The sequence below is a fragment of the Mobula hypostoma genome, chromosome X2 (genome assembly GCF_963921235.1).
Source record: "Mobula hypostoma chromosome X2, sMobHyp1.1, whole genome shotgun sequence".
NCBI lineage: Eukaryota > Metazoa > Chordata > Chondrichthyes > Myliobatiformes > Myliobatidae > Mobula > Mobula hypostoma.
The window spans coordinates 42,077,585-42,089,327 of record NC_086129.1 but is presented as its reverse complement, the minus strand read 5'-3'; the positions used below and the strand labels follow the sequence as shown (position 1 = coordinate 42,089,327).

The 11,743-nt window shown below is 43.4% G+C and overlaps 1 protein-coding gene across 1 annotated transcript in view; it reads left to right on the top strand.

Moving 5' to 3' along the window:
* Nucleotides 1-3,494: 3,494 nt before the first annotated feature.
* The window catches only part of LOC134341022 (sodium channel subunit beta-4-like), a 42,963-nt gene continuing 34,714 nt past the window's right edge, over nt 3,495-11,743 (top strand). The window contains exon 1 of the mRNA XM_063038741.1: nt 3,495-4,043. Within this exon, the coding sequence (XP_062894811.1) occupies nt 3,956-4,043 (88 nt within the window). The 5' untranslated portion in view covers nt 3,495-3,955. The remainder of the gene's footprint in view (nt 4,044-11,743) is intronic.

The window sequence follows — 11,743 nt, the reverse complement described above, 5'->3', positions numbered from 1 at the left end:
GAACTTGCATTCCTTCTTACACATCTAGTTCCTCTGGTTCTAATGGACCTGCTGCAGAGAATGGGGTAATTGTTCATGTCTCCAAAGATATTCTCATCGTCCCTTGGCCCAGAATATTATACAAGGTTTGCACACTGAAATAAAGGTCTGTGATCTTTTACTCTTCATTATTGCTCAGCCATCTTCAATTCACTGCTTGCCATTTCCCAGACATCTTGCTCATCCTGTTGAGGCGTTCTGCATGTCCTCACCTACCACCTCATGAGCCTCTGCATTCAACACATCATTCACTGCAAATTCCGTCCTCTTCAACAGGATCCTACCACCAAACACATCCCCTCCACTCTCCGTTTTATGAAGGGATCGCTCTCTTCATGATTCCATTGTCCATTCATCCCTCCCCACTATCTCTGAAAGCACAGAAATGCTACACCTGCCCATTCACCTCCTCCCTCACCTCAATTCAGGGCCCCAAACAGTACTTCAGATGAGGGAACACTTCACCTGTGAATCTGCTGGCATCATCTATTGTATCTGCTGATCCCGATGCAGCCTTCGTTTTATATATATATATATAGTGCCTAAGACTTTAGCACAGTACTGTATGTGGTGATTTTATGTATTGCACTCTACTGCTGCCGCAAAACAAAAACAACAAGTTTCATAATATATGTGAGTGATGATAAACCTAATTCTGATATGGGTCTCTATTGTGGACTGTGTGTGGGAGGGGGGACATGGTTGGGAAAAGGGGAAGGGAGAGGGGAGGGAACGGGAAGCAACATTCTGGAATGACCAATAAGTCAATTGTTTGGAATCAAATGACCTTGGCTGGCATCTCAGGGCTGAGTGTGTCGACACCCACGCCACCCCCGACCCTAGCACTCTTTCTCTGCCACCTGTCTCACACAACCTTCCCTCGGTGCTCCACCCTCGCCATTCTCAATATCCTTTGTTCCCATCAGATTTACAGACTCCCTCTCCGCTCCATGCTGACAAATACAGTACTGGGCAAAAGCCTCAGGAACCCTAGCTATATGTATACGTGCCTGAGACTTTTGCACAGTACGATACATTGGTGAGACCAAATATAAGTTTGGAGGACTGCTTTGTCGAGCACCTCTGCTCCATCCCTAAAAAGCGGAATCTCCCGGTCGCCAACCATTTTATCTTCTATCCCCATTCCCATTCTGACATGACAGTCCATGCTATTTCTGCTACGATGAGGCCATCCTCAGAGTGGAGGAACAACATCTATATTTCGTCTGGGAAGCCCCCAGCATGATGGCAGGAACATCGATTTCTCCTTCCAGTCATTTTTTTTCTCTCTTCCTTCCCTCTTCTTCTATTCCACACCCTCGCCTCTTACCTCTTCTCTTCACCTGCCTATCACATCCCCTCAGTGCCCTTCCTCCTTCCCTTTCTCCTATGGTCCACCCTCCTCTCCTAATAGATCCCTTTATCTCTAGCCCTTTACCTTTCCCACCCATCTGGCTTCATATCGCTTTCTAGCTATCCCCTCGCCATTTTATTCTGGCGCCTTTCCCATCCCTTTCTAGACCTGAAGAAAGCTGCCTGAAACATCGACTGTTTATTTATTTCCATAGATGCTGCTTGACCTGCTGAGTTCCTGCAGCAATGTGTGTCTGTGCTGCTCTGGATTTCCAGCATCTGAAGAATCTCTCGTGTTTATTACTTGCGTTTCTGTCACTCTGTAAACAGGCTGGTGATGATGTCCAGCAAACAAACAGCCTGTCCTTTCAGACCTCACAAAGTTGCCTGCAGTGACCACTTGGCCATGATCAGTAGCTCAGGGACACTCATCTAACATTCCTTAACAGTCTTTTGAGCTTACAGATGACTGACAAGTACTGTGCACATTCTCTTGGGTTTATCTCCATGTTCCTGGCGCACAAAGAATTGCTAAGTGTCAACAATTTGATTTCTGGCTGAGTGGTATTGCAGCTAATACATTCTCCAGGGTCAGAAGGCACCATACTCTGCCTTTGCCACCAACCAGATACAGTACAGCAACTGCTCTATTTTATCCAACACAGCCAGTTTAATGTGTAGTGTGGCACTTGTACCCACTCTTCCCCATTATCTACACGAGTTGCTTGTCTAAGAATTCAGCAGCCATTCCCTTGTGTGCTATCGCAATTGAATCACGCAGTCACGGTCTCTTCGCACACACCCACAAGTTACCTCACTGGGAGAGGTCATACCTGGTATATTGTGCCCCATTTCAGATTTGGATTCCATATTTCTTAGCTTCATTAACTATGACTTCTGTCACCATGTGTCAGTATTTCTCTCCAAGGATGGCCAGTAACAACCTAACAAACGGGTATTCTATCTGTAAAGGAACTACGTGAAACAGCAGAATCGCCTTATCTACAGAGACAATGCACTTCTGCACTTCTGCAAACTTCCACAGAGGCGGGCAGCCTCTGCCACTGAAACAATGTAATTGTAACAGAGATCAGCTGGTCTCAATCATCCAGCTCAGAACCAGGCCCTTCAGCCCACAATGGCTATGCTAGCCATTGCACAGTATACTCGTCCCATTTACGTACCTGCATTTAGTCTGTCGCCTTCTCTGCCTTGGCACTTCAAGTGCTTGGTTGATGCTTCTGAAATGTCGGGAGTACCTGCCTCCCGGAGCGGCTACCAGCCAACACCCCAGACCTTCCAAGCATTTTTCATCCTGCAGCGATCCCTCTGCGTTGTTGTCAGGGGCCAAGAACTAAAAACACTGTCTTGCCTCTGCCTCCATCCACCATCTAGTCCAACACATCAGTGTCTTTCACACATTCCTTCCCCTAAATGCTGTGATTAATTGCCACTTTCTGCACTTTGGGAAAGCTTTCTGACAAGGGATGCTTACCAAATTACACTTGCAGTAGCAAATGCAACGGGGCAGCGAACGGGTACATGGTCAACTAGCCCTTAATCTTTAGGGAAACGCGTCTCTGTACATATTCACGGTGTCTGACTATACTGCTCTTAGAGAAGCGGTTTGCATCTCAATATGTGCACACGCCCTGCGTACAAAGCTCTACCGCAGTACTCACATGGCTATTTCCTAGAGCAGAGATAACGGTTAGGCACTCTATCATCCTAGTGCGCACCCTAATTTCTAAATGAAAAAGGTGGTTTATACATTTCGCTGCAATGGCTCTTGATTTTAAAAATAGCTCCTGACTTGAGAGGGAGAGAGGGAATCAACATCTTCTTAAGCCTATGACATGGGTGAACAGAGTAACCCGAGTAACTCCAGATTGGACAAACTTCAAAGGCGTCACATTGCTCAGAACCCTCACACCTCCAGCAGAGCCGCGTCCCACAGCACATCAAGTTGCGAAAAAGTTCAGAAAGTTTTAGAACTTTAATAATCAATTAAAATCTCTCTCCCCTCCCCCCATCTCTTTGATGTATTAGAAGTCAATATAGTCCAATGAGTTAGGCAGAGTGTGTTTCTAATTTTTTTTCTTGTTAAGGTTTATATCAAGCTGCTGGCATGAGGGTTGTTGTTTTGCCGGGCCCCTCTGGGCGATGACGAAAGCAGTTTTGTGACTGCAATGCAGAATTGCAAAGGAAGGATCCTGGAGTTGGCTGGTCCGGGCTCCCGGCTCAGTCCCGCAGTGTGCGCGGAGACTGGGGCAGTACAGACAGAACCTGCCGGAGGGGGAGCAAGGGAAGGAAGGGTAAGAAGCGAGAGGCAGCAAGCAAGAGTCCTCACTACTGTGCCCTGCTCAGTCAACCAATAACTGAAGATCCGCAGCTCCTCCTGGGCACCTTGTTTGCCGGCTCTGGATCTGGCTAAGTCATCTTCCTACGTCTGTGGGCGCTGAGAGAAACGCGCATCTCCCCAGAACCCTCAGCACCTCAACCCTCCCCAGTCCACTCACACAGCCAGTGATCTCAACTGCAGGCATCGAACTCCGTCCTCGGAATGGCCGCTGGCGATGCGCCCTTGAGCTTGCTCGGAGCCGAATCAGTAAAAACCTCCTTGAGTAGATTTTCGCTGGTAATTCTGCTGGGTAAGGAAGGAAACCAATATTTTCGCGAATTCCGCTGAGAGATCCATATACAACCTGCGTTCCCTGAGAATATTTCACATCTTAATGTTTAATAAGATTATTTGGCAGGGATGTTAAAACTATGTCTAATGTTGTTCGATTTCCCAATTATTGATTTTTTGTTTGTTTGTTTTGCTTTGTGGGTGTGAGCTTTGCTCGGTGTTCGGTGAGAAAATCTCACGAATTGATGAACTCAAATATCAGTAACTTTTACAAAAGTTCTAATTGGGACCGGATACCGGGGCCAGTCGCCGTGTTGCGTTTGCAGGAGCTAACTGCTTAAATCAGAATAGAGCCAAGGTGTCAGGACCGCGTCCTGCACCACTTCCAAAAATAAAGCAAGATTAGCTCGGCATGCGGTGATTCGGCCTTCGTCTATCCCCACCCTTGACTTCGGGCTGAGCAAAACCCAACCAGGATCTTTTTTTTTATTGCGTTTAGTTAGAGCTTTCAAGAGAAACGAGAAATCGGGAGTTAAAATAATCCGGGATAGGGGAAGGGGTGAGATTTGAGAAAAGCATGATAACCAGACCGGGATCGGACCAGGACTTTTTACAGAGTGGTGGGTGACTGCTTCGGGATATGGTGGAAGCAGATATAGCAAAGCTCAAGGGGCGTTTAGAAAGATACACAGAGTGGCAGAGACTGTGTACAAACTTGCGTGCAGTTTAAATTGACCTCATGGTGGGCACTTACACTATGGGCCAAAGTGTTCGTTCCTGTGTTGTACTGTTCTATGTTCTATAACTGAGGTGAACTCAGGAAACGCACTGGGTGTGGAAGAACGTTTTCCAACTCCTGATTGTTCCTATTTGGTTAAAAATAATTTGTAGGAAATCCTGAATTTCCCTTCACTGTTCTGGTGAGAGTTCCTTGCACATTTGCATTTATTGTCCACGCACCCACTGCTATTTGGAAGAGGACGCATCCCTTGCTTTTTCATCAACTTGGTAAAAAAAGGATAAAGAAGATCAATTAGTTTTATAATGAAAGAAATGGATTTCGGGGAAAGGTGGTGAGTGCCATCTGCAGGAGTACGCCACTTCCCGCACGCTCATTTGCCCTGTGGTATATTAAGGTCTTTAATAATTTGCTTATTTTTTTGGTTGGTTTATTATCGCCTATGGTGATGCTTTTAGACTTCTAAGACTTGAGAACTGAGGTGACTGACATTAAACCTAAGTCCTACGGGCTTGAGTAAATCAGTTCCTGCTCATCTTCAGCCTAACATCTCCATAGGATTCATAACTATTTTGACTGTATTCAAATCCTTCCTAGGCCACTCCCTCCAAACCGCCAATCCAGATGAAGGGTCTTGACCTGAAACATTCTCCACTTCCCTCCACAGAAGCTGCCAGTTAAGAAGAAGGTTATGGTAAAGTGATAGATAGGACTATAAGACATAGGATCAAAATTAGGCCATTCTGTCCATCGAAGCAGTCCAGCATTCCATCATGGCTGATTTATTATCCCGCTAATTCCCATTCTCCCCGTAACCTTTGATGCTCTGACTAATCAAGAACCTATCAACCTCTGCTTTAAGGATGTTCAGGGACTTGACTTCCACAGCTGTCTGTGGCAATGAATTCCACAGACACACCACCCTCTGGCAAAAGACATTTCCCCCTCATTTCTGTTCTAAAGGGACGTCCTTCTATTCTAAGGCTGTGTACTGTGGTCCTAGACTCCCCCAATTGTTATGCTATGCGTGGACATTAGCGAGTTTATTTTTGTCCTATATGCTAACATGTGTAGTTTTTGTGTCTCCATTTCCCCTCTCCAAATCTCTATAATCTTCCATATCCCTGCAAGCCTGTAATCCTCTGACTTCCATGTTCATCCAAGCCTGCCACCTTGAACATCTCTCATTTTGATTACCAAACCATTGGTGACCATGCACCCAGTTCTACATCCTGAATACAGGAATTCCTTCTCTAGTTGACTTTCCTCTCTATCCTCCTTCAGGATGCTTCTCAAAAAAAAACTTACATTTGTGACCATACATGGCTTGCCATCAAATTTTGTCTGACAATGCCCCAGTGAAAATGCCTTAGGAAGTGTTTCCAAAGAAAGCCATTAAATAAATGTAATTTCTTATTGTTAGTATTGATTGATCTTTGAGGACCAATAGTTTTGGAAAATGCCTTTGGTTTAGTGTCCAATAAATCCTAAATTGGGGATCATGATGTCAACACCAACAACATGCACATTTTTGTGATTATAAGGAAGAGAGATTTTCACTGGTTGTGCTATTCAGTGATTCAAGTGCCATTGCTTAAATGTTAGAGTTATAGAGACACAGGACCTTTGGCCCACCTAGTTTGTACCAAAACTATCATCCTGCCTAGTTCCATCAACCTGCACCTGGACCATAGCTATCCATGCCATTCCCATCCATGCATTTATCCAAACTTCTCTTAAATGTTTGAATTGAACCCTCATTCACCACTTACACTTTTATATTTCACTCTTAACGTTTGACCTCTAGTTCTAGTCTCACCCAAAGTCAATAAAAAAAGCCTGCTTGTATTTACCCTACCTATACCCCTCATAATTTTATATAGCTCTATCAAATCACCCCTCATTCTCCTATACTGCAGTGACTTGTGTGTACTTGGGTACTCGGTGTGTGAGTACAAGGAGGGATTCCATTGAGTAGCTCTTTATTCCCTGGAATGTAGAAGACTGAGAAGTGCACTGACAGAGATGCATAAAATCATGGGGGGCATAGATAGGGTGGAGGTATATTGTCATTTTCTTAGGGAAGGGGTGCTAAAAAGAGAGAAGTGAGAGGGCTGCGTACATTTAAGATCCAAGGTGAGAGATTTAAAAGGGACGCCGGGGCAGTTTCTTCATGCAAAGGGTGGTGCATATTTGGAATGACCGGCCAGAAATAGTTGTTGAGCTTGGCAAATTAGCAATGTTTAAAGGCCACCTAGATAAGTACATGGATAGGAGAGAGTTTGAGGGCTGTGGATCAGATTCAGGCAGGAACAACAGAGGATTTGGACTGAAGGGTCTGATTCCTTGCTGTCTGACTCTATAACTCTAAAACAACAGGGTCATCTACACCAAGTCTTCCCTAACTTTCTGGATGGGGAGGGTGGAAATGGCTGAATATGCTTAATTTCTGCCAGTCTGCAAAAGTACATGCTGTGAAATTAGTGGATTAAATGGGAAAAGAACAAAGAAGTAAGGTAAGCATAAAAGGTCAATTTGCTTTCCACTGTATGAATTAAAACAGAGATGGAAGTAAATGTATATTGCTCCACCCCTCTCACTTCTCTCTTTTTCCATTCCTCATTCTGGCTCCTTTCAGGTCTCTACTCTTCCCCTCAGCTACCTATCACTTCCCTTTGGTGCTGCTCTACCTTCCTCTTGTCCCATGGTCTTGCTTCCTATCAGATTCCTTCTTCTTCACCCCTTTACCTTTCCCATCCATCACCTGCCAGCTTCCCACTTCACACCCCCTCCCCACTCACCCACTTACACCCTCACCTGGTCTCACCTATCACCTGCCGGCTTGTGCTCTGTCCCCTCCCCCCACCTTCTTATTCTGGCTCCTTCCCCCTTTCTTTCCAGTCCTGATGAAGGGTCTCGGTCCAAAATGTCGACCGCCCATTCCCCTCCCTGCATGCTGCCTAACCTGCTGAGCTCCCCCAGCATCTTGTGTGTGTTAAGTAAATGAATATGTATTTTCTCAGTGAAAGTAAGGAGTGGCAAGGTGGTCTATTCTTTGCCCTTTCTTATGCAAATAACTGATGTTGACATCAGTGGAGCCAAACAGAGTGTTGGCACTTCTGGAGTCTGGGAGGTTTAAATTCTAAATGGAGGATCCACCAGGTGAGCCTGTCCTTGCCGGTGTTCTTTTCGGGGTGTTTTATAGAATATTAAGCAGATGGTTGCAGGTGTTTGAATGGAACACGACTGAAGATAAGGTAGTGAGGCAATGAAGAGGGGTTGCAGGCTAAGGAAGGGGGGGGGGCAGAAAAGAAAGTGTGTTCCTGTCTCAGAATGGAATATGATGCAGGAGAGGACTGCTCGGTTGAATGTAGACGGTCAGATTTGTTGCAGTTTAGTGAGAGAGGCTCTTACAGCCTGTGGCTCCTGAATTTTTTAGCTGCAGAAGATTCATAACTCTCAGTGCAGACGTGGCTGGATCTCATCCAACTCCAGCACAGACCTGTATTAATGGGATAGGTCACTCCACAGTATCCTGTGTTAGGAAGGTGGAGGGATCAGAATGCTCCCTGTGAATTATCATCGACCAACCTTGAATTGTATTCTTATCTGTGCTATTGAAAAAAATACACATTTATATGGCATGTTTCACAACCCCAGGATGAATCGAATTGCTTCCCACCCAGTGACATGTTCTTTTAATGTGTAGTCTTGGTTGTAATATCGGAAATGTAGCAGCCAAAACCACAGCAAACCAAGGAGATAATAATCAAATAATTTATATTTGTGACCTTGCTTAGGAATAAATGTAGACCAGAATACTGAGGAGAAATTCTCAGCTCTCCTTTGAGGTAACACCTTTGGGGTATTTTCCAGTCGACTGTAACAGCAGATGGGAATTGGAATGGATATTTCACCGAGTAGGAGATGTTTCCTATAGCTGTTAAAGGATGTATAGCACTGGAGTACCACTGCAGGTTTTGTGCTTAAGTTCTGAGAATGGGGCTTTAACCCTCAACTTTCCAACCCAACACTGGAAGATGTATTTGTGCTCAATCATGATGCAAAGTCATAGGTCACATTTCCCTGTTGTCAAACTTTTGGGATTGGCATATTGTCAGCAGAAAAGCAAATTTGAAACCTACCATTATTCAATGAGGTTGCTCAAGTAAGAATATTTGCTGCCCTGACCAATCGATATTGGTGGCTCTTAATGGTCTTGGTGTTCTTAGTGACAGGAAACAAAGGTGGCTTTGCCTTGGTCAGTTTATAATAAATACATAAATGAAAATGAGCTCTAATCAGGTCAATGCTATTTCTATTCTTATGAAGTGTCTAATTCATGTTTAATTTGTGTTTTTCTTGTGGATGCTGCTTACCTGATATTATGTGCCTGTTATGTTGCTGTAGGTAAGTTTTTCATTCCAGCTGTGCACACATGGACTTTTGCACATGAGAATAAACATGTCTTTGACTTTGAAGTGGCTTTGCCTGGCAAGGCTTGTGTTCACTGCTCATTTTACTTGCCTTGAGAAGTTGAAGGTAAATTATAAACACAAGAAAGTCTACAGATGCTGGAAATCCAAAGCAACACACACAAAAAGTTGGTGGAACTCAGCTGATCTTCTTGATTCTTCTTGATCCTTTGTGAACAGTGGCCACAATTTGGTAAGTTTTAATGTAGTTATGGTAAAGGATAAGCTTGGACCTAGTCTTACATTGGGGGAGCGCTGACTTCAATAGTATAAGACAAAACTTGGTGCAAACAGATCGGGAACAGATGCTAAAGGGGAAAATTATATCCGTAAGTGTAAGTCTTTTAGAAGTGATATAGGAAGAGTTTGGAGTCAGCGCATGGCTAAACAGGTAGGAAGAAAGAATGGTAAGAGCAGGGAACAACAAACAAAATGCTGAGAGAGTTCAGCTTGTCAGGCAGCATCTGTGGAGGGAAATGAGCTGCCAACTTTTCAGGTCGGGACCCTTCATCTAGACTCAGGTGACGGAGCCTTGGTTAGCAAAGAAAATAAAAAGAATGAAGGGTATATCAAGTATAGAAAATTGTTATCAAATGAGTCCTTCGAGATTATAGACAATATATGAGCGATCTTGAATACAATTAGGAAGGTGAACAGGAACATGGCCAAAAAGAATTAAAGAGAATTCCAAAATCTATTTCAAACATATTAGAAGTAAGAGGTTAGCTAAGGAAAGGACAGAACCATTGTTTGTCACATATGTAAATGACTTGGAGGTGAATGTATGTGGTCGGGTAAGTAAGTGTACTGATGACATGAAGGTTGATGAAGTTATTTATAGCAAGATATAGAAGGATATATGTAGACCAGCTGGAAAGTTGGGCATAGTGGCTGTAGATGAACCTTAATCCAGTCCAAAGTTCAAAGTGAATATTATTACCAAAGTACATATATGTTGCCATATACAACCCTGAGATTCATTTTCTTGTGGGCATACTCAATAAATCTATAGACTACTAACTATAACAGAATCCATGAAAGACCGCCGAACTTGGGCGTTCAACCAGAGTGCAGAAGACAGCAAACTGTGCAAATGTAAATATACTTAAATACCAATAAATAACGAGAATATAAGATGCATTTTATTTATTTATTTATTTATTAATTATTTGTATTTGCACAGATTGTCTTCTTTTGCATAATGGCTGGGTGTCAGTCTTTTTTGTGTGTAGTTTTTCATTGACCCTATTGTATTTCTTGTTCTCCTGTGAATGCAAGAAAATGAATCCTTGGTAGTATATGGTGACATCTATTCTATTTCTCTGTATTGTTGTTGGAGGGGAATGGAGTCGTTGGCACTGAGGTTTTCTTCTTTTTCATTTTTAAGTTCTTAGATTTGCCCAAGTCTTTTAGTTTAGCTGATTAATTTTGTCTTTCTTTTGGGTTGGGGTTTTCTTTTTGGTTTTGGTTTTTTTTTTCTTTTCATGCCTTTTTTTTAGTTTTTTTTTGATCTGTTTTATCCGTTGTTAGTTTTACATGATTGGGAGCTTTGTCAAATTTCAATATTGGACTTTATAATTACTGTTTGTAAGTGTAACAATTTATCTCCTATTATTTGTATCATTGCTATGTTTTGTTTATATATTCTAAAATCAATAAAGAGATTGAAAAGAGTATATGGTGACATCTACATACCTTGGTAATAAATTTACTTTGAACTTGAGTGCAAGTTCATTGCTTCCTGAAAATGGTGACACAGATGGTTAGGGGTGGAGAAGGAGCTTAGCTTGCTTGTGTTCGCAGGCAGAGGTACTTGGGACATTAAGTTGTCGCTATACAAGTCATTGATTAGGCAACATCTGGAATATTGTGTGCATTTCCGGTCACCTCACTGGAGAAAGCAGTGCTAAAAAGAGTAGAGAAGGGATTCACTAGGATGTTGCCTGGAATAGAGAGCGTCAGTTACAAGGAGAAATTGGATAGGCTAGGGTTGTTCTCACGGGACTGCAAAGGCTGAGGGGTGACATTATAGAGAATTATTTTAAAAGACTATGAGTGGCAACTTCCGGTGAACTGCTCTGCCATTAAAGCACACACAAAATGCTGGAGGAACTCAGTGGGTTCTCAGCTCGAGCTTACCAAGATGGTTAGGTTTCGGCCTGAAACTGTTCATTTTCTTCCGTAGATTCTGCTTGATCCACCGAGTTTTTCCAGCACTTTGTGTGTGTTTTGATCGAGATTTCCAGCATCAGCATCTCTTTTGCCATTATCATACTTGCGTCCCTTTCTCATCCCTTTCTTTAAACTCTCTTGCTTATGATGAGTACTCAAATTCCTCATTACCTGATCACTCTTAACCTATCTCCACATGGGCTTTTGTCTTAACGCACTGGTCGTGCCCTCGCCTCTGCTTTCAAACTGCAAACCCTCGCCTCTCCCCCCCACCAGCTCTGAGGAAAAGGTGCTGACTGATTCCGTTTCCATATTCAGCATCTGCTTGACAGG